At 39.4% G+C, this 22,481-nt stretch overlaps 1 protein-coding gene across 1 annotated transcript in view; it reads left to right on the top strand.

The window, feature by feature from the left end:
- Positions 1 to 22,481, top strand: part of CAPN9 (calpain 9) — a 193,442-nt gene that overhangs the window by 106,161 nt on the left and 64,800 nt on the right. The window contains exons 13-15 of the mRNA XM_072410240.1: positions 11,060 to 11,118; positions 13,671 to 13,707; positions 18,475 to 18,555. Of these exons, the coding sequence (XP_072266341.1) occupies positions 11,060 to 11,118; positions 13,671 to 13,707; positions 18,475 to 18,555 (177 nt within the window). The remainder of the gene's footprint in view (positions 1 to 11,059; positions 11,119 to 13,670; positions 13,708 to 18,474; positions 18,556 to 22,481) is intronic.

The raw sequence follows: 22,481 nt of genomic DNA, 5'->3' as shown, positions 1-22,481 counted from the left end.
GGAGGATCTGTTAAGCTCTGTCAATGGTGAGGTCATAGCAATTATTTAGGGCACACCTGCTCCCTGTTTTGTGCGCATCTACAGTCCATTACAGGTCAATTTGAATCTTTAATGCTTCATCTTCTTTTGGGTAAGTGCACATTTTTATGTTACATTATACTCATTCACAAAATTGATTCATTTATTGTTACTTTTGTTGCAACACTGCAAACTAATTTAGATCAAGCTGTATATATACTAATTAGCACTTTATAATATGTTATCACACAATAGTAGGAATGTATTTGTGATCTAATTCAAATTTCATTCTAGTTTGGCTTTATAGAAATCTATTATTTGAAAAAAGGATTGTTGCCAAAGATGTTATAATACATGTTAAATAAGGTACATTTAGTGATTTCACTTGTGTGTGTATGCTAAAATACATTTAATGCATATAAATACATATACATTTTCATTATTACTATTTTTTTTAACTTAAACAGTGTATGCGTGTGTGTGTTCTTTTAAGTAAGTTTGCTTGGAAGATATGCGTTGATGCGCCTTTGTAATCCTCATTATTGTTAGTTTCATCTTTTGCTGCAATGTTTTTGTGCCTGGTTTGTAATGACAGTTTCTGTTGTTTAGCAATTCTTCGGCAATGTTTTATCATTTTTTTCCCCACAAATATTCAGTACAAATGTCTGCATGGTTTTCACTCCAAACTGCTTGACCCCCTATAAATGCATGTATGTACCATATATACCCCAGATTAGGGCGACTTTTTCAGCACCAAAAGTGTGCTGAAAAAGTCTCCTTCGACCTATACTCCAGTCAGGCTGCCCGGCATGGTGACCCAGTGCTGTAACAGAGCTGAATTACCTTGCCGGAAGCTGTAGTGGAAGGGGCGTCCTTCATTTGCCTGTCCTTCGTTTGCCTGTCCTATTGCTGCTGAAATAAAGAAATACAGTGTACTTACCTTGCCTTGCCGCGACAGCTTCTTCAGCCCAGGACCCGCATGACGTCGTTGCAGGGGGGAACATCAATACTGCACCCTGTACTGCCCTGTAGGAAGCCAGGAACAGAGCAGGGCGTGGTTTGGAGTGTGTCTGCTTCCTTAGTGTGTGCAGAGAGCAGTGTGGTGTGCGATCATCACCCAGCAGGTGAGATTGCAATAAAAACAAAAAGTGCAGTCTGTAACTAAATATACTGGTGACTGCTGAAAAGAAATGTTATTTTGTTTAGCACATGTATACGTTTGTAGGAAATATATGATACATATATTAACAGCATACATACATATTTACAGCAAGGAGGTGGAGAACTAAAGTGAATTTATGTCTTGTTCTGACAGAATAAAGCAACACATTCACAGACCTTTACATTGAGATATATGTTTTGTGATTGGTAAAACACATGCTCCATGATACTAGGAAGTGCTGGGTACCTTGTTTGGTTCCTGTTGCTAAAAGGAGGGGCAGAAAAGTGAACAAAATGCAGGTATATACTATGGTGGATTGGGGGGTGAAAGCTAACAGTTTTTTTCCCCTGAATAGGCAAAGTAATTTTTTTTCCTATGGAAGGCATAGTCCTATATACAATAGGGTTAATTGGCTTCCCCCTAAAACTGACATTAGACTGTATTAATGATATATGACTATGGTAGGGACATTAGATTGTGAGCCTATTTGAGTGACAGCTAGTCACATGATTATGGACTTTGGACAGTGTTGCGTAATATATCAGCGTGGTGTTTACCGTATTATGGCTGTTGTTCATCTGGAACTGTAATGTTCTTTTTAAGTCTTCTGTTTTAGCTTTTTTTTTTTTTAACTGCAAACTCAGTGAAGACAATGTCTATGCTGATACCCTCACACTAGCTGACGTTGAAGCTCTGTTTGGACATACAGATGACAAAGAGGAATCCAGATTTAAAGGATTTTAACTTTGTGTTTTAGCTTGGTGACTTGATTGTGCTAAGGGGGTAGTACTCTTAAGGTATCATTGTTGATACCATATTGTTTTTGTTAACCATTTTAAGCTAGTTTACTGTTTTTCTTTGATACAATATTGAAATAAATATTTAAAAACATATACCCCACTGACGCCTCAATTAATGTAATTTTTTTAAACATTCTTTATTTAAAATTTTTAAAAACAGGATACAATAAAAACCGGGGAGGGGATATAGGATATCGTAGGATCAGAATTAAATCAAATAAACAGGCACATATCGACATACCAACCATAATAGTTATCCAGTCATGTCAGTGCAAATTTGTAACAACAATAATACAATATAAATTAGAAAGTGCAAGTAAAAATAATCAGAAGAATAAACTGTAATTAAAGAACAAAACCAAATATTATAGAGAGAGTAAGAGGAAAAGTACACCAGATGAGGGGTCTTTTCTAAAGGAAAAGCTAGAAGTGTGAGGGCCAAACTTAGAATTCAGTTAGAGGAAGCAAGGTCTCGGTATTCGGTAGTAAGAATAAATTGTGACCAGTAATACCAGGTGTGAGCCACTTTCCTCCCAGTGCCCCTCACTGCCCCACAGTGGAGGTAAGATCCTCCATACGATGAATTTCATTATCTTTACTCAACCACTAGTCAATCGTGGGTGGAGTCGGATTTCGCCAGCCAGCAGCAATTTCCAATTTTTCGAGCACTTCAGTTTAAAAGGAGGCCTGACCGGTATTAGGAAGATAGATGGCGGCTAGAGTGACTGTAGAGTCTTCTAAAGACCCCTTAGCAAAAATAAATGAAATGGAAAGCCCCATCTATATTTAATGTTATTGTCTTTCAGCAGTTGTAGCAGTGGTTTCAGTGCTCGGCGCAGTGCCAAAGTATTGCGGGAGAGATCGGTTAGGAGCAGAATGGGACGAATGTTGAAAGTGAACTCCTCCTGTGACCTGGCTTCTTGCATGATAAGTTCTTTAAGCTGGAAAGAGTGGATTCGGCAGATCACATCTCTTGGTCTAAGTCGTCGCTGCTGCATGGAGGTCCTTTGGTTCTATCGATTCTGGGAGTCCCCAAATCCTTTTGTTGTTACGGCGGCTCCGATTCTCCAGGTCATCCTGCTGATACATAATTTGTTGCAATAGCATTGAGTGTTCATTAAGAATATGGGCATGGGTCTGTACGTGGTTACGGAGATCTTCCGTCGTGCGTTCAACCTCCTCTATTCTAGCGCTGAGGTCCGATCTGAGTGAAGCTAGTTCAGAACGTAGAGAGTTTTGGATGAGCACCAGATAAGATTCAAAGTCTGCTTTGGTAGGCAGAGACTTCAGGTAGGCATCTCTATCCCATACCTCAGTGGGGTCCATGGACTTTTGTGGAGGGCTTGTCGGGCTTGAAGGGTCCTTATCTTCACCCTGTAAGGAGGGAAAGTTAGAAGCAGAGTCCTCTTGAGTAAAGTCAGGGGGTTCCAAACTAGACATGGAGGTCTGTGCAGTGTTGTATCTAGTGTTAGGACCCCCTCCACTAGAACCAGGAGTTTTGGAACGAGCAAAAAAATTTCCTATTTCTCGTTTTTGAGAGGATTGGCTATTCGGCCTCCCCTTGCCCATGTTTCAGAAGAGGGAGGAACATGCACATAAAGTTGCACTAGAGGATGTAGCGCATGGAGGTTAAGCAGGTAAATTTAGGGGAGTAGAGTACAGGGTGTCATGCATGCAGAATGGCCGCTTGGCTTTCAAAAATATGGTGATACTTGGTGTCAGAGAATCAGGCACACAGGAAAAGTAGTAAAGAAAGTAAGTAGTAAATCAGTTCCTATAAGGCACCAATATACTGATCAACAAGTGTAAGGAGCTTTTTAAGTAAAAATTATGTTGTAGAATAAACTTGAATCTCGTTCTCCTTTTAGGATGGATTTGGATGCTGATGCATTACAATACAAGGTGCCATGTGCATAAGATGTCTGAAACAAACAAATAAAGTCTCACAAGGCACAAATGTACTACTCCACAAATGCAAGAGGGTTTTTAAGAGAAGAATATGCTGTAGAATATGCTTAAATCCCCTTCTCTTGCTTGGATGGATTTAGATGCTTGATGCTGTGCAGTACATGATGCCATGTGGCCAAGATGGCCGGCTTGCTTTCAAATGAGGGTTTGTCAAACAAATAAAGTCACACAAGGCACAAATGTACTACTCCTGTACTACTCTGGCTTGCTTTAGGAGAATCAGGCCTCCAGCAGATGTAATAAAGGCTTTGTATAGCAGATAAATTCCCCCAAGGCACATATATATTAATCAACAAATGCAGAAGAACTGTTTAATGGAGGGTATGTTGTAAAATAGGTATGAATCCTTTCCCGCATTAGGATGAGAGCAGATGTAGATGCTCCAGAAGGGAAGGTGCTGCATGTACAATATGGCCAACTGGCATCTTGCAAGGGTTAAATGCCCCCTGGGGTATCATTAAGAAGCCAATCTTTAATTGATCCTGCTTACCGCTCTCAATCCGGCTTGTTGGTCTGCAGAGGCTGTATGTGTCTCCCTTCCAGCAAGCTTGTGAAGGAGCTGGCATCCACGTTGTACACCAGTAAATAGCTATTCAAGAAAAACCAAAAAAAAAAAAAGTAGAGGAGGATTTTTGAAATATGTATGTGTGTGTGTGTGTGTGTGTGTGTGTGTATATATATATATAGAAATATAGTATACACATATGAAATACATATATATTTATAAATATCATAAATATATATCTCTTTTTAGACTTTTATTATGTATTTATATATTTTTTATATATATATATATATATATATAAACATATTTTATATATTTATTAGGGGTTTTGTACCTGCAAAATGAAAAGAAATAAATGCTTGAAATACATTACTCTGTGCATAATGCATCTCCAGAATATATTTTCACTTTTTGAATTGAATTACTGAAATATTTTACCTTTTCAATGATATTCTAATTTATTATGAAATACAAAACAGAACATCTTTTGAAAGATGTCTCACAATGCCTTACCTCCTCAGGTAAGATGATCCTGAGGGCCCTGACCAGCTGACACCCAGCAGCAAAGAGCCCTGTGGCCTCTAGGTTGCCGGCCTACCACCCCGTGCAGGTTGCCCTGGTGAAGAACTGGTGTCACTGGTGACAAAAAAACTCACTCACCTTTACTTCTGCAGATCCCTTGATTACTGCAGAGGCTTCCTGGATTAGGTACCACACTATCTAGTTATCCGTCTTTGTCCCTCCATCTTTTTTCCTCTTCCTGCTTCTGCCTACATCAGATCTACGTCACCCGATCTTGCACCTGTGCAATGCCTGATCGGGTGACGTAGCTTGTGGTAAATGGAGGGAGAGGGAAAAGTGCCTATCTGACTGTGAATGCTTGAGAGCTGAATTTTTTTTCCCTGTTAAAGAAAAAGCTCCGTTTGTGCACGCCCGAGATCGGGCATGTGCAGAAGGAGCAGCCAGAAGCCTACTGGGATGTGTGACTTTAGTATCCCAGGAGGCACTGTGCTCCCATTCTGCCAGAAAGAGAGGGTCTTTATCCCATTTTTTTTTTAAAGTGTTATCCCCCTAAAAAATGAAGGTATTAGTTTAGGTGTGCTTTAAGAGCTCAGTACAAGAGGTTCAAAGAATGTACCTTCAATTTGAAGGCTTCCTGCAGTCCACTCTGCCAGCCCAACCTCCAAGTCAGCTAGTACTTCAAGGACTATTCTTTCCTGCTGTACCTGAACCCAAGATTACTATCCCTGGCGAATTCTCTGAGGATTGGTACCAGTTCCAGGCCTTCCAGATTTCTTGCCAGCTATTTTTTTTACTGCAGCCTAGAACCTTTGCAGATGAACCCACCAAATTGGCCACTGTCATCTGCCCCCTCCAGGGGGAACCATACGCCTGGGTCTTCAAACTGATGGAACGCAGTGATGACGAATGATCTCCTTGTGTTTTGCATCCAGTTTATTTTTTTCCCTTTGGAATTCTTTATCTTTTTCCGGTTTCTGTCTCAGGTTTGGCGTGGATTTATGCAAAGCATGTTTGCGCAGCCGCACAGGAGATGTTGGTTCCTCTTTCTCAGTGTCTGCTTGACCTTCACCATTAGAAACTTTTTCTTTTCCTCTGAACCTTTGAGATTTCTCAAACGACACGGGTTCCTTGAGACCATCAGCCATCTTTACATCATACGATCCTGGAGCAGGAGCACAATCAACATTCTTATTGAACCTTTTAATAGGCGCCTTCGGGAAACATGGTTGCTGTTGCCGTCTGCATGTGATGATCAAGATTTGAGCGTTTGGGACAAATATGGCTGCACAGCTTACATTGGAAAGTTTTCTTTACACATTTCTCTTTATTTTTGGTTTGATATGGAGGCTTCAGATTTCCCATCCCTCTTTCAGCATTCACTTCCACAATAATATTCTCAGCAACACCATCTTCTAATAGTGAACTGTTGTCATTGATTATAATTTCTTTAGGTCTCTTAAAGACTTTGCTAGGTGCAGCCTCATGTTCTATAGCTGCAGCAACATTTACCCCAGAGTCTTCATTTTCACCAAAGTCACAAACTGCGGCAGCCTCTACATTTCCTTTGTAAGGGGACAGTTTTAGCCTCTTCCCCTTCACTACTGTCACCAACAGCTACAGGCTCCCCACATAAGTGATGGCCTTAACCGCTTCACATTCAATGTTCTCAATAGCTACGGCCCCTACACTGTCCATGTGAGGGGAAGCCTCAGCCTCTTCACATTCATCAATAGTTGGAGCCTCTAAAGTCCTAACCTCGTCATATTCACTAATGTCTCCAATAACTACAGCTTCTACATTGTCGACATAGCTGATGGCCTCAACCTTCCCAGGCAGAAAGAAGTCAGTTTTTTTTAATAAAGAGAGATGCCAGTTTCCTACCCATATCTCTATCAAGGGTATGTATGAATGCAGAAGAGATCTTCTGTTGAGGGAACCATTTAAGCCTAGTCTTATGTTTGATAAGCAAACTCCTAATAAAGGCTTATCGGGCTTTCTACATCAGAGGAAGGTCTATACCGGAAGGAAGAAGGATAATTCAGTGAAAGATCAGGTGTAACCGAAGTATTCTGTAACAGTCATTTATTAAACAGGCTTTCCCTTGATAAGGGTGATATATGCCAAGGTAATACATAGGACTACTGGAGCATGATCAAAAAAAATCTTCTTTTTGGAATTGCTAAAAACCTTTGAAAGGTCAGCATGGTGCAACCAGAAATGGTTATTTCTTGAGTATGATTGGTGAGGCTGGGAATAAAAAGTGTAGTGTTTAGGAGCTGCCACAAATTGACCAACTTGGTAAGTGAACAGTTTTGAGCTACAGATTTAAAATCATTGAAAAAGGTAGTGTCTATATGAGTCAGATAGCTTCTATTTTTGAGATTAGCCACCTTGTGGGTCTCCTGTAGAAATAGCACCCGTTTTGGCTGTCTGTAGAAGACTGATAGAGGGGCTACACTCTTCCCCAAAACATTGAGGCATTGACATTGAGAGTTAACACAGTTAGCGGACCAATAATATTACTGAAGGTAACATTACATTACCTTTAGTAGTATTATGGGTAGGAGAGGGGGTAAAGGGGACCAAGAAAGGAGGAGGAATGGGACAACAAGCAATAAGAATTAAAGGAGGTGAAAAGGGTGGAAGATTACTTTGAACATGCTAATGCAAGCAAAAGCCTTATATTGATTACCTATCTATATAGGCCTTAGATTGAGGAGAACAACCTACAAAGGGAATGTGACCCACCACTTTCTTCAATATTACCCTAGAACATGATAGAAATAGATTACAAAACTAAAGCCAGGCACCTTTTTAGGTAAGTCCAGTTGTCCGAAAAACAGTTACTTGTTAAACATAGAAAGCAATGTAGTAACAGCAGTCCTAGAGTAAAAATATCCACTAGAAAGGCAGGCAGGAACATAAAATTTCTGTTTAAGACCGTATTCAAGCCCAGACTAGCTCCCAGAAGTGAGGTGGTGTTCTCCACTGCCGGGGTGCACAAGGTAGCTGATTTTTTCTCCATGGACATTTGAGTTTTGGTTTAAAAGAGATGTTCAGGGTACAAATCTAATATTTTAGTTGTACCATTCAGTTATGAATTCAACAAAAAACAAGTTATGACTTCAACCTTTAAATACATTATCAATGAGCTTAGCAATAAGGAGGGTGGCATACTTAATATTAAGTTGGATTCAGATCACAAAAGGTTTAGCGTCACATAACCAAGATAGTTCAAAACTAATCTTAGAATGCAGGTAGAGGTAGGGAGGCAAATAACAGTAAGTACATTTAAAGATGCCTGGGGTACTCCTAGGTCTATACTCCTACAAAAACAAAAACCCCTAATCTGCAAAAAAGTGCTGCCTTTATTAATTTATGCTGAAAATTATCTTTTTTTAAAAAAAAAAAAAGTTTTCGAGGAGGGGGTAGTCATTCCTTCTATCTGCCTGGTAGCAATTAGATGAAAAACAAACATTCTAGTTAAAGCAGTAGTTTCATCTTCTTCCAAAGTTACTCATGCTTTAAAAGTATTGAGAAATTATTAGTTGGCTCAGGGCATTGTGATTAGGGCCTGACTGAGTAGAGGCACCAGAACTTTATATATTGGGCCTAAATTGTTAAAGCTAAGCTAAAACTAAGCAAAAGGGGTAAACCCAAGAACAAAAACCCATTTCAGAATACAAAATATCTAAAATCAGACACTTTACCAAACATAATGTCTCACTAGTGAAATACGGCCAAAGTAAATTTACATGTAACCATTTTAGCATTCAAAATACAGTACTAGGTAATCGCCTTCCTAGTCTGGTGACGATTTATTTGGGAAATGATGAACTGCACCTGTCCCCATTTAAGAAGCACCTAAGGCCCTGCGATCATACCACGTAGTGTGACAAAAGAGTTCTATCATTTCATGCTGCTGGGCTGGGGATAGAGTGTACTGTAGATAAGACATCTGGATACCAAAACATTTTTGTGGATGTGTATCACGGTGTTGGGAAAATAGGTGACTCCAGCCACACCTTAAGGATACACTTTTTTGCTGCTAGAAAACAGAGATGTTCAAATTTGGTCACCGATGACCGTGTACTCAAAGCATCAGTAGAAGTACCCCCTACAGTGAAAATAGAGCCAATTGGTGAGAAAATGGCCGATTGTGACCAGTGGCTGAATAAGAGAAATCAAAGACTTTAGTCCAAAACCTAGAAATATTAGGACAATCCCACAATAGATGTTCTAAGGGAGCCAGGTCACATTTAGGGAACGCTGTTAACCTAGTTGCCGCATTTTGGGGGTTAAGAGGTATGTTAAATGCATAGTATGCCCTATGTATTATTTTAAATTGGATTTCCCACTGTTCACTAATTATTGTTTTACGGATACGGGTCTCTAAATGGGAAGAGTTTAGGAACAAAGCCCAGCGGCGTACAAAAGGTAGCATAGAAACAATATCACTAGGGATATCTTTTACCAAAAAATAGTTATGAGATATAGAGTGCCTGGATGCGCCTTCACCCAGTAGTTGTAAAACATAACCTGGAAGTACCAGTAATTGAAGTAATTGAAGTAATTGACTGTAATTGAATGTAACATGAGCATGACGTAAAAGAAATGGTAAAGTTTGTAACGGGTATAGCAATCTGGTGAAGCTTATCATTTTAATAAGATGGCAGCAGCTTATTAATGATAATAAAAGGGTTTTCCACTGAGATAATTTGGCTAAAACTTTAGATGTGGGAGGAGAATAGTTCAACCTATACATATCAGAGACGTTGTGGGAGACTTGTACTCCTAGATACATTAAATCAGTTTTTGCAATTTTTATACCCAAATTACCTACAGTGACAAATAGTGCAGGGGCGGGGTTGTGGGAAGACACAAAATCTCACATTTAGAATAATTAATTGGTAAATCCGAAAAGGAGCCAAAATATGAAATATGCTGGATAATTGATGGAAGATCCTTGAGAAAGAGCAGAACATCATCTCCAAACATTGCAAGAGATATACAACTGCCCCATATTTCAATTTCTTCATAGATTTTGCAGTCCTAGCTAGCTAGGGACTCTATAGGGGCTCTATGGCCAAATTGAATAATAGTGGAGATATATACCTCCTCATACAACTCTTAGAACGTTTTTTCTTCACTCTTGGAAGCAATCGAGTCATTTCCAATCAAGTCTTTTCCCTTTTTGTGATTTTCCTGGGTTAAATGTACTCTCCAATCTCCTCTCGTGAGGTCAATATACCATGGTCTCACAAATCCCCCGTTTAGGGAGAAACGCGTCAGGCGAGAGTTTAAGTACAGTATTACAGAATGAAACAAAGGATTTTAAGTTATACTAGATTCAATATACTCTAGATATACTAGAGGAGTGGTCACTTTGTCAGCCAAAAGTTTATAAACTTCTGCAGGCAGACCATCTGGGCCTGGCGCTTTGGAATTGGATGAACGCTTTATAGTCAACAAAGTTTCTTCCACTGAACTAGGCAAGTTCAGATAATTCAGGTCGTCCTCGGATAACTTTGGAAGAGTTAATTTGTCAAGAAAAGCTTGGCCCTGGGCCACATTGCTACCTTGTGTGGTATATAGCTTTGTTTAAAAGGATGCAAAGACTGAAGCAATGTCCCTAGGCGATTTCTGTATAGCTCCTTGGGGGTCCTTAATAGCCATGACGCGTGGCGGCATCCAGAAACATTTAGCTAGATTGGCCAGTAGTCTACCAGACCTATTTTCATATCCGAAAAAAATACCAAACAATAGGATCTAATCATGGTATCATACTGGCCAATCCAGAAATTGAATGCTCTTTTGGATTGCATCCAAAGTTCCTTCACAGTAAGAGAGAGTGATGATTTAAAGGCCAAATAGGCCTGACAGGCTTGAGAACAAGCCTCCTGGTATTTGCTAAGTGTCTGTTTCTTCTTTGATGCCACATAAGCCATGATGTTTCCTCGCAAGACTGCTTTTGCTGAACTTTTTCAAGTGCCATCTGAAATATGAAAATTTAGGCTCCAAAACAATTACTCAACATGAAGGAGTTCCAGCAAAGATATTAAACAAATCTTCTAATCACTTAAGATCGTGGTGAGGAAGAGCGTGAAGAGTGAGTGGAATCATTCCTGGGCAACCGATCCATGGTAGGTTTTGGTGGGGTGTTAGCTTGTAAAGATTTATTGAAGGCAGCCACCTCCAAGGGATCTTTAAAAATTTGTGGTTCCCTGCCCATGAGAAATATTTTAAGCACTGCAAGGTACATTAAAGGAAAGCGATAACCCTTCTCAATAAGCTGCTTGCATAAGGGAGAGAAGGCTCGGCGCTGTTTAGTGGTCTCAGTGGAGTAGTTGTTTTTGTTTTTTATGTGATCTCCTTTACAATCACCCAGGATCTTTAACCTTGGATGATCCAACAGGCCTACAAATTAACAAGTAAATTGTGATTGTTTTTGAGCATTTCCTTTCTATGAATTGTTGAAAGGCCAAAAGAGCACAATTGTCGTATTAAAACTCAAGTGTTTGATGCGCATTATTGTGCATCAATGCGAACCCATTATGTGTGCGTGAACCGTGTTCCCCAGCAGTTCAAAACTGCCTGCCACTTTTGCAGAGAAGGTGCATCATCATTTGGGTAAGTTATTTTTTGTGTATATTGTTTGTTTTGTTTCATGTGTACATACATGCATATATGTATGTATACATTTAAATGTGAGTATATATACACATATAAAAGAGGAATTATAGGAAGAAATAGGCAAAGAAGGTTTTTTTGACATATTGTTTAACATGTATGTACTTCAAATTGAAAAGATTGCCTATTTCTCCCTATGATTTCTGATGTCATGGGCTTGGCTCAAAGCTAGTTTAAGACTTTAAAGGAAAGCGCAGCCTTCTCTTCCTCTTGGTTTTTTAACTGTTCATAGGTATAAATGCACATTTAGATTTGGCCAAGCATTGCTTAAGCAGCAAGAAAAGCATGAAAAATTCAATCTAGCTAGTTGCCAACAAAACATGATTTAACATGCTGCTTAACACATCCTAATACCTGAACTTATTCTGTAACCGGATGATAACATTCCTTTGCTGGGAACCTCTGGAAAGCCTCTGAAATGTCACATCACAGACTACTTTACATTCGTGGATGATTTTGCTTCTGGTTAAAGGAGGAATTCACCTTTATGTGCTTCCACTACCAAGCTGCTGTTAGGAAGTGAATATATAATGAGCCAAGGTCTGAAATAGCATTCAAACTGCATAAACACCCTAAAAAGCAATAACAATTTCAACTATATTTATAATAAACATTGTAACGTTAACGTTATACACTAGCCAATATTGCTTTTCATCCAATTAAATATTGCTTAGTGTCTATGCACCTACTTTCTTCAGGGAGACATAATCTTTATTATCCTTTGATTTACTCTTCAAATTAGCTACTTGTTTGCATAAACTCTTATGTAAGCTATGTATTAGTAATAGCTGTGTACTTTCTCTTCTAAACAAACATGTATGCTTACTCTTGTGTCACCTTACTCTGACAAGCAGCCTTATTAGGATTCATTCATATTATTATTTTTTATTGCTATTCTCAACGTTCTCCCTGCCCACTGACCCACACAACACTGAGGTCATGTTGTGGAGATAAGGCCCTCTCCACAAACAATGGCCCTTGACACAGTAGATTCCAGAAGTCTTTTTATGAATAGCAGAGGGGGTATCTCTGTGCCAATTTCTTATCCACAAAGGTCCCAAACATATTGAAGGGTCTGATTTTATTATTCGGGGGTATTCCAGTCTGTTAATTTTAATTTGCTAAAAATAAATATATATATATATAAAATAAATAAACATATCCTGCATTCATGTTATTACTATTTACATTTTTTTTAATACTTGAGCTGTGAATAGGTGACATTTTATTACTAGTCAACCACTTGTTTGCCAACATTTGACCTGCCCCTCCTCCCCCCAGCAATTTTGGTGACAACACTATGTTCAGGGGCTTTGCAATTAACATAAAAATTCTGCAGCTGGCAATAGACTAAATTTAAAAACAATCATTTGTGTCTACACTGTAACATTAATTTTTGACAAAATGACATGCTTTGTACAATTTTCCATTTGGAATAAAGTCCTACCGGTCCCCTAGAATATCTAATTGTGGTGGCAATTGAGTCCCTATTAGCTAGATTGAGTTCTATTAACTACAATGTAAAATTTGTAATTTCAACAAATTCTTACTCTTTCTTACTTTTTATTGGAGATATGCACTATAATTCTATATTTCAAGTGTTTATTTATTAGACTCACTTTTGACAGTTACAGAAAAAAGGCGTGATCTGATTTACATCAACATGCAGCTGTTTGTAGAAATACATTAGCATGGTTTCTTTTGCATGCTATAAAATGTATCATTTAAAAACCCACTTTAGAACAGTTGGAGTTGGCCATCTTGGTAGGGGCAAGATACTTCGCTTTTCCTAGTGGTTGAACTCATGAATTTCATGGAATTTCATAGAATCAATGGTGTATTTTTTTCTCAGTCTGACTATATAAAATTGCCTGGGCCCCAATTTCTCTAAAACTGGAGGGGGAGGGGGGGGGATACAATTCACTTCAGGTACACCTAATTGCATTTATTATATATAATTTATGATAAACGTTACAGTCAAAAATTCTTACACTTTGTTTTCTAGGGAGATTGAAGGAGATATAAATGTGGACATTCCTGATGTAAGTTGATTTCATTTTATATTGATTAATATTTCATTTATTATCTGTATCTGGAACTTTTCCCCAAACTGGGAAAGTGTATCCACGGAATCACTTGGGAATTTTTGTAGCAAAGGTTTATTACACAGACCTGCTTCATTTAACATATTTATTTTTTAAACTCCCCTGCAATCTTCATCTGATTATGAATGGTACGTCTCCCATTCTGCCTTCCAAATTTCATCCCTGTGATGCAATTGTTTTCCCCTGCAGTCTTCATCTGAATGTGTATGGTACATCTCCCATTTTGCCTGCCAAAATATTATCCCTGTGTATCTAATTGTTTTCCCCTGCAATCTTCATCTGATTGTGTATGGAACGTCTCCCATTCTGTCTGCCAAATTTCATCCCTGTGTATCCAATTGTTTTCCCCTGCAATCTTCATCTGATTGAATATTGTATGTCTCCCATTGTAGATTAATTTATTGCACCAACGTAAATCTCCCCATAGATTTATCTGTTCACTTTCCCTAAGTTTCAGCTGAGTGCACATTGATATTTATTGCCCTGCCAACCCCTCTCTTACCTAGGTTCATCTGATGACCTAAATTCCTTGTTACTCTCATCAGTCCATCCATATTCAGGGCCCAAAGCACTTCTATTTAAACAACAGGCAAGGTCACGTGGGGACCCTGCTCATGTGCTCAATTTCAAGTGCCAAATTATAAGCACTATGGGAATTAATCCAGGGAATAGAAACAGAATTGGAACAGAATTGGACAAACAATTGCACTCTGAAACTCCCATATTCTGCTTTTGGACTGATTCATCCACCTGGACTCCTGGACTCCAACAACCTCTACTGCTGCTATTCTGAACTGCTGTTTCACCAAGCCATCTCTGGGACTGACTCATCATATCCCACTCCTGGAACTCAACAAGCTTTTAAGCCTCACTACAACCCACATTACAAGACCGGCTCCCATGGACTGTCTGCCACTTTGTTTTATGTACTCATATAGTTCTCAATTTTCTGTTAAAATGTATTATTCACCATGCACCCTCTTTGTTATTCTATTCCACTATTCCCTCTCCTCCACAGTCTGATAACTCATTATTTCTCTGCTCCTTCACCCTCCTGCTTTCTCTGTCCGAGCTCCTACACCTTTTTTTCTCTACTTCTACTTTCTGGTGACATCCCACCCAAATAATAGCAATGTTCAGGGGATGTAGGGCCCAGTGGAGAGGTGGGTTCTCTGCCTTGTAGTGCTATGGTTTGCAAACCCTTAATGGTAAATATAGAAAATAATCACAAAGAGAAAGCAGAGTTTTTTAAGGCAAACAGTGTTAATTATAATCCTTCATAAAACCTAACAAATATGGTGGCTCAGGGGTTAGCACTCCAGCTTTTGCAGCGCTACGTCCTAGGTTCGAATCCCAGCCAGGACACTATCTACATGGAGTTTGCAGGTTCTTCCTGTGTCTGCGTGGGTTTCCTCTGGTTGCCTCCCACATCCCAAAAACATGCAGTTAGGTTAATTGGCTTCCCCCTAAAAAAAAGAAAAAAATTGACCTTAGACTACATTATTGACATATGACTATAGTAGGGACATTAGATTGTGAGCTCCTTTGAGGGATAGTTAGTGACATGACTATGGACTTTGTACAGCGCTGCTTAATATGATGGTGCTATATAAATACTGTGTAATATAATGATAATAAAGACTGGGTTTCAGTCATATAAAGGTAATAGTCCATTTAAGCAATGGGGCACAAAAAGGGCACTAGACAATAGTCATCTAGTAGGCAAAATAATAATCGTTACAAATGCTTGTTGCGTACGTATAGGCCCTAAACCCAGCGCGTTCTTGGCTTCTTCAGGGGGCGGCAATATGTTTATCGATTGATTGACAGTAGAGAGTAGAGACAGACGCTATCCTTCCCTACACCAGCCAGGCAGCATTCTGGCCGCCCACCTTCTGGATCCTAACAACACCCACACCAGCCTTAAGGGGCCGGCTCAGACTGGGGATCTCCTAAAATAGAAAACACCCCCTCCTTGCTAGGAGGCGTTTACCTACATCTTCAACGAGGATTGCTATCCACACATACTACAGTTACCCCATCTCTATCCATGGGCAATATACTGTCGACCAATCACTAAACGCATAGCCACCTATGAAGAAGCCAAAAACGCGTCAGGTTATGGCTTATAGGTACACAACAAGCTTTTGTAACGATTAGTATATTGCCTACTAGATGACAATTGTCTAGTGCCCTTTTGGGCCCCATTACTTACATGTTATGTTACCTTTATATGACTGAAACCCAGTCTTTACTGTATTTGTTATGTATTATGAAGGATTATAATAATACATTGACACTGTTTGCCTTAAAAAAAAACCTTCTTTCTCTTTGTGATTATTTTCGACATCTCATCCAACCCTGGTCCCCCCCACAGCCTCTCTCTTTCATACACATTCAGTAAGATACTCCTTTCTCCTAACCTCATCCTTATTCACCCTACCCATAAGTTTTTACCCTCCCTCTCTGGCAGTCGATGGATTGCCAGATCTGTTGGCATTAAATTAACCTCTATACACAACCTTCTCCTTTCTAAATCTCTGAACTTTCTGGCTCTCACTGAAACTTGGCTTTCCTCCTCTGACTCTGCCTCTGCTGCTGCTCTCTCCTATGGAGGCCTGCACTTTACACATACCCACAGACCTGGCAACAAAGTAGGGGGTGGTGTGGGTCTCTCCCAATATTCTCACCTAATTGTATATACCAAGTCCTCCCTACCCCACCCTCTCTCATTTTCACCTTTTTTGAAGTCCACTCCATCCAAATGTTGTCCAATCGTTGCTGTTGACTACCGCCCTGTATCACAATATTTGGATACCTTTGCCTCTTTGCTCCCACACATTCTTTCCAATGACCTGCCCACCCTCATCCTCAGTGACATTAATGTTGCAGTGGATGAGCCCAAACATCCTTTCTCAGCCAAACTGCTCCGTATTACCTTCCCATTTGGACTCACACAGAACATAAACGGCCCCACACACATCGCCAAACACACTTTGGACCTTCAACCTATCACCTTCAACCTGTCGAACTCTTGCCCCCTTTGCCACATCCCAGACCTGGCAGAGAAATATCTGTAACCTTGACCACAACCTAATCTCAAACTGCCTTGCATCCTTAACCCCCACACTCTCTAAAATCACATCTCCAGATAAAGCTGCCACTCGGTTCAACCACGCCCTTTCTCTAGCTCTGGATAAAGTTGCCCCTGCCACCTTCTGCTACCCCTGTCCTGCTAACCTCCGTCCCTGGCACAACAATCACACCAAACAGCTACAAAAGACTATTCGTGCAGCTGAGCGCAAGTGGAGAAAATCTGGCCTCAGCGCTGACTTCATGGACTACAATGCCAAGCTACAAAACTTTAACAGCAAACTTTACGCAAAAATATTTCTCCTATGTCATTTCCTCTCAAGCTTCCAACCCACGCAACCTCTTCTCAACAATTCACTCCCTCCTAAACCCCACACCTGCTCCCCCCTCAACTACCTTCTCTGACTAAGACATTGCCACCTTCTTTAGAGATAAAATTGACAAAATTGCACATGATGTCTCTGGTCACCAGCCCACTCCAACCATATCCACCCTTTCAACCAGTATGTCATCACTGGCCTCCATCAGCCCTGTTACTGTGGATAAAGTCTCCCCTCTTCTCTCATCATCTCCAACTACTACCTGTCTGCTTAATCCAATTCCCTCTGATCTACTCCATGCCCATTACTCCACCCTGGCCCCCGCCCTAACCAAGCTCTCCCTTTCTACTGGTATCCACCCCTCCGCTTTCAAACATGCAACAAATCTCCCTATCCTGAAAAAACCCTCACAAGACCCCTCCTATCTTACTTCTCCCATATGTTTCCAAACTTCTTAAACGCCTTGTTTACAAAAAACTCCCCAATTACCTGAGCACCAACTCTCTCCTCGACCCTCTCCAGTCTAATTTTCAAGCTGCCCATTCCACCATAACAGCCCTTACTAAAATGGCCGATGACCTCATCAGAGCTAAGTCTCAAGGCAACTTTTCCCTCCTCCTTCTCCTTGATCCTTCCTCTGCTTTTGACACTGTTGATCACCCCCTTGGACCGGTTCTCTTTTCTCTGTACACCTCCTCTCTCGGTAGTGTCATATCCTCTTTTGGCTTTCAGTACCATCTATATGCTGATGACACTCAAATCTATCTGTCCAACCTCAAATCTATCTTCTCAAATCTTACTGTAATTCCTCCTCTCCTGTGTCACTGTCTTCATTCGTCTGTCATTTGCCACCCCTATTTAATGTACAGCTCTGCGTATGCATGTTGGCTCTATATAAATCCTGTTTATTAATATTAATAATAATAATAATAATATTAATAACCAAAAACTCATGTAAATAACAATTTGCAATAATTATGTCACAGATTTCTGCTTCTTTGTAATAGCTAATTTAAGTAGTATTAACAGTGATTTTTATGAGAGTAGAAAAAAAATCATGTCAAAAATGTTTTCGATAGGTATATACTCATTTCATGTGGAAAAAAAAAAACAACCAACACACCAACATTGCTTATCTTGCTATTTTTGTGCAATAGCTAGCTACCCTGAGTAAAAACAAACCCAACTAATGTAAAACAACATGTAGTTTTATGAATTGATGATAAAGTTTGAAAACTTGCAAGCCTATTGCAAAACTAGTTGTTAATATTAACAATATTATCTTTTACAGCCACCAAAACCAAATCCTCCACATAAGGAGACTGAAGAAGAAAGACAATTCCGTACCTTGTTTGAGCAAATTGCTGGAGATGTATGTATTAGAGATAAGCACTAAATGATATGTTGCCAATATATTTTAAGCTTTATCTTTTTTTTCAAATTTGTGTTAACTTGGACATATACTGTTTTTGCACAGCATTGGATTTATAAGGGTGAAGTTGAGTGCAATAGCTGTGGAAATAAAAATTAAGATATAAACTTTTATAAAAATATAAGGTCAGAGGAGACCGAAATACCAAAAAAGGTACCCTGTGAGTTCAGTGACAAGTGGGTATGCACACCACTCCAAAATTTTACTTGGTCTGGGTTGATAAGCTATGGGGCTACATATACCAATTTCATAGCAATGTGCTTTGGCATATATTTTTAGGACTTGTGTTCAGTAGGGAGACAGGCCTACAATTCTGAGGAAGAACGAGATTCTGACCAGGTTTAGCCAAAGTATTTGAAATAGTTATTTCAACTAGACACAACTTCTGTCTTATCCATTGAAGGTTGGGGTGCAGTGAGATCAATTATACACTATTATTCACTGAAAACATTTGCAATCTGTTGAGGGTTAATAATATTATTTTTAGAAATTGAATGATAAATACATGTTTGATTCGGGTTTGTCTTTCTTTTAGGCTTTTCTTTTTAGTTTGCTTGACAGTTTGCTTGCTTTGTTCCCTTGACTATATTGAAGAATATTTATTCTACTGTAACCCTTCTTTTTCTACCTAAAGCCAACATAATCCCTTCCTGCAACCAATGAACGGGGTTGTAGGAAAAATCAAAAGATTTTTCCCATGGCTGCATTTATTTATGAGCAGAAAGCGAGACTCACACTGTGTTCCTGGATAGAGAAATTCTATCCAGGAACACATACTACAGGGCTGCAACAGCAAACAGGGGAGCAGAGCTGACAACTCCGCTCCCCTAATTGCTGTTGCAGCCCTGTAGTATGTGTTCCTGGATAGAATTTCTCTATCCAGGAAAACAGGACTCCTGTGTTCTTGGATAGAGAAACTCTATCCAAGAACACATACAACTACTACATAGCGTCAGCTCCGTTCCCCTGATTGGTCTTGCTGGTCTCAAAAATTTGGTCTCGCTGGCCGAATTTACAAAGGCCGTTCTCGCCTACATGTTTGGTAAGCAAGAACAGCCCAATTCGCTGCGAGACCGCATTTAATAAATTTGCTCGCTCATCCCTATTTATGAGTACACCAAAAGTATTAGGATTAACATCAGATATATCATTCATTACAAAAAACAAAAAAGTTCCCACCACCACTCTTTTTATTCCTTTTGTTTTTTGTGCAGGGCTAAATAAAGAAATGTAATTTACCCAAAGATAAGAAAAGGCACACTGAAATTCTCTGAAATCCCATGAAATCTTTTAAAAATAGGTGCGTGGTCTAGCCAACTCATATTATGAATGGCAGATTCGGTACTTCTTGGTAGCAATTATTTGTCTACCAAAATGAGTTATTTCTAGAATATGATCTGTGGGAAGTAGAATAAAAAGTAAAGTTTTTTTCAGTTGCATGAGAACAAACTCAAGTTAAACAAACCAGATTTTTGAGAAAAGTGAATTTTTGTGGTCTGTGGTTTCAGACTGGCAGTGGAGATATCAATCATAGCATCTGTGATACAAATAAAATCCCCACAGAAATTAGAAATACTTCTTAATGCCTTTTAACTAATTTCAATTAGGGACTTGATGAACAAAAGCCTAAACATTGAGGTCCAAAGTGTATGAATACTAAACATGAAGGGATGGAAAGGATGTGCATCAGTAGGGAATACAGGGACATAAGGCCTCCTGATATCCTATGGTTATCCCATACTCTTAGACTGTGGGCCTGATTTATTAAAGTTTTCCAAGACTGGAGAAGATAGATCATTATAAGAGAAAATGGATGATCCAGGAAACCTACAATAAATTTTATTTTAAATCCTGAACCAGATTCAATCCAATTTGCTGGATCACCTAGGCTCACCTATGATGATTTTTCTCCTCCAGTCTTGGGGAGCTTTAATAAATCAGGCTCCGTGAGTAAGTATCGTGTTTCATATGTTTTTGCAGGATGAAGCTAACAACTAAATTCCAGGGGACTACAATTATCATCATATAATCAGGGAGGGGATATCCAAAACAAGATGAGGAAGGTGACGGTCAAGAACTGCTAAAGGAATGACTACCAATGTCATAGGCTAAACAGCTTCCCCAGAAATACTAAGGAAAAACAGACATAGTAACAGTTAAAAAAAGACACACACACACACACACACACAGACACACACGAGAAGAGATGCAAAAGGGAGGGAAAGGTCAAAGTATCCAGGAGAGAGACACTATACAGTTTATTGCAGTGCTAAAAGGATAATATATTAGGCACTATCTTAATATAATCAATCCAAGAAGTCCAGACAGCCAAGGTTTCAGAAATAATAAACTTAGCCTTAAGTTCTACAGAACCTTGAATTTCTTTTTAACCAGATCAGGTAGTACATATACCAGTTTTTTTCTTCTGTTACAAGTGTTACTTTTTGGTTTTTGGTTTTCCATTTTAACCATGAAATGTTTCTCCCTGCTTATGAGGAAGTGAGCTTGGCTCATCCCTACACTTTAGATATAGGGAAGAATTTTCATTAGTACCTGCAGGCCACCAAGTCAGTGAGGAAAACTGTCAGATTATTTGTTTGGGAAGAAAAGAGCCAAGGAGGCTTCAATCAGAACCCTTGCTGGCTGGTAAGAATGAGCTTTGTTCAGCTAAATCAGTGAATTAGCTGAACAAAGAGCTACAGTGTACAGCTACAGAAGAGGGGACCTCACACCCAACCAGAACATTTTCAGTGTCCTGGGCTTCTACATCTCCAGTGTCACTGAAAACCATTTGTAAAGTGCTTCCTGGTACTCAATTGTCATTATCGGGTGGAGCTGGCAGCTTTGACTATGGAGTAATTTGGTTGTGTTCTGGGGCCTGATTTATTAAAGCTCTCCAAGGCTGGAGAGGATACACCTTCATCAGTGAAGCTGGGTGACCCAGCACACCTGGAATAGATCTGGTTCAGGATTCAAAACATATGCTATCAAATAACAATTGACTTTAACTAAATTAATTTCAGGTTTTCTGGTTCACCCAGCTTCAATAATAAAAAAACTATCCTCTCCAGCCTTGGAGAGATTTAATAAATCAGGCCCATGGACTCTGTTTTGTCCTGCAGTAAAGTTTGATTTTCTAGTTGTTTCCCACTTATGCTGCCATACAGTAGTTAGGGAAGGAAAATTATGGAAAAACTGATATGAATTTTTTCCCAAATTTCCTGAACACACAGCAGTCACTTTAGTAATCTGTGGTGTACAATAAATAGATTTATTTAAAAATCCTTTCCTTGAGGAATGGAGTTGGACAGTCCTGGTATACGTTATTGGTTAAGTAGGCACACATCAAGGGTTGACTGATAGAAGCACAGAAAGAGCACACATACAAAAATGCTTATAAGGGGGAAGGGCAGATCAACAACTAGCTAAGAAAATAGATAGCCAGGGTAAGTGTCATGCAAGCAATGCTGTACAAAATACTAAGCAGAAGTGGATTAGGTGAGCAGGCTGAGGCCAGTAACAGGAGATTTGAGGTCCACGCAACAAATAGACAGATAATTTAGAGACCTGACAGAGACAAAACAAGGTCACCTGAAAATAAAACCTGGCCTATGACCTCTGGAAGACCACTTAGCAAATAGGCAGTGATATTGCAAGTTTTAAATAGCCTGTTTGACATCAGTGGGGCTAATGAGCATACATAGGTGTGTGCTGTGATGAACATCCATGAGGATGCACAAATCATTGTATCAGATGCACATAAAGGTGAGCCATGAATCAAAATATGTGCATGTGCTCATTTTTTATCCTTGCTATTTTTTCTTCTCTCATTAGCAGAGTGAAAGTCCTACCTTGAGCATCTTTGA

The sequence above is a fragment of the Pyxicephalus adspersus genome, chromosome 4, assembly GCF_032062135.1.
Source record: "Pyxicephalus adspersus chromosome 4, UCB_Pads_2.0, whole genome shotgun sequence".
Lineage (NCBI taxonomy): Eukaryota > Metazoa > Chordata > Amphibia > Anura > Pyxicephalidae > Pyxicephalus > Pyxicephalus adspersus.
Note: the sequence above shows the minus strand (reverse complement) of the source record. Positions and strands in the feature narration are given on the sequence as shown.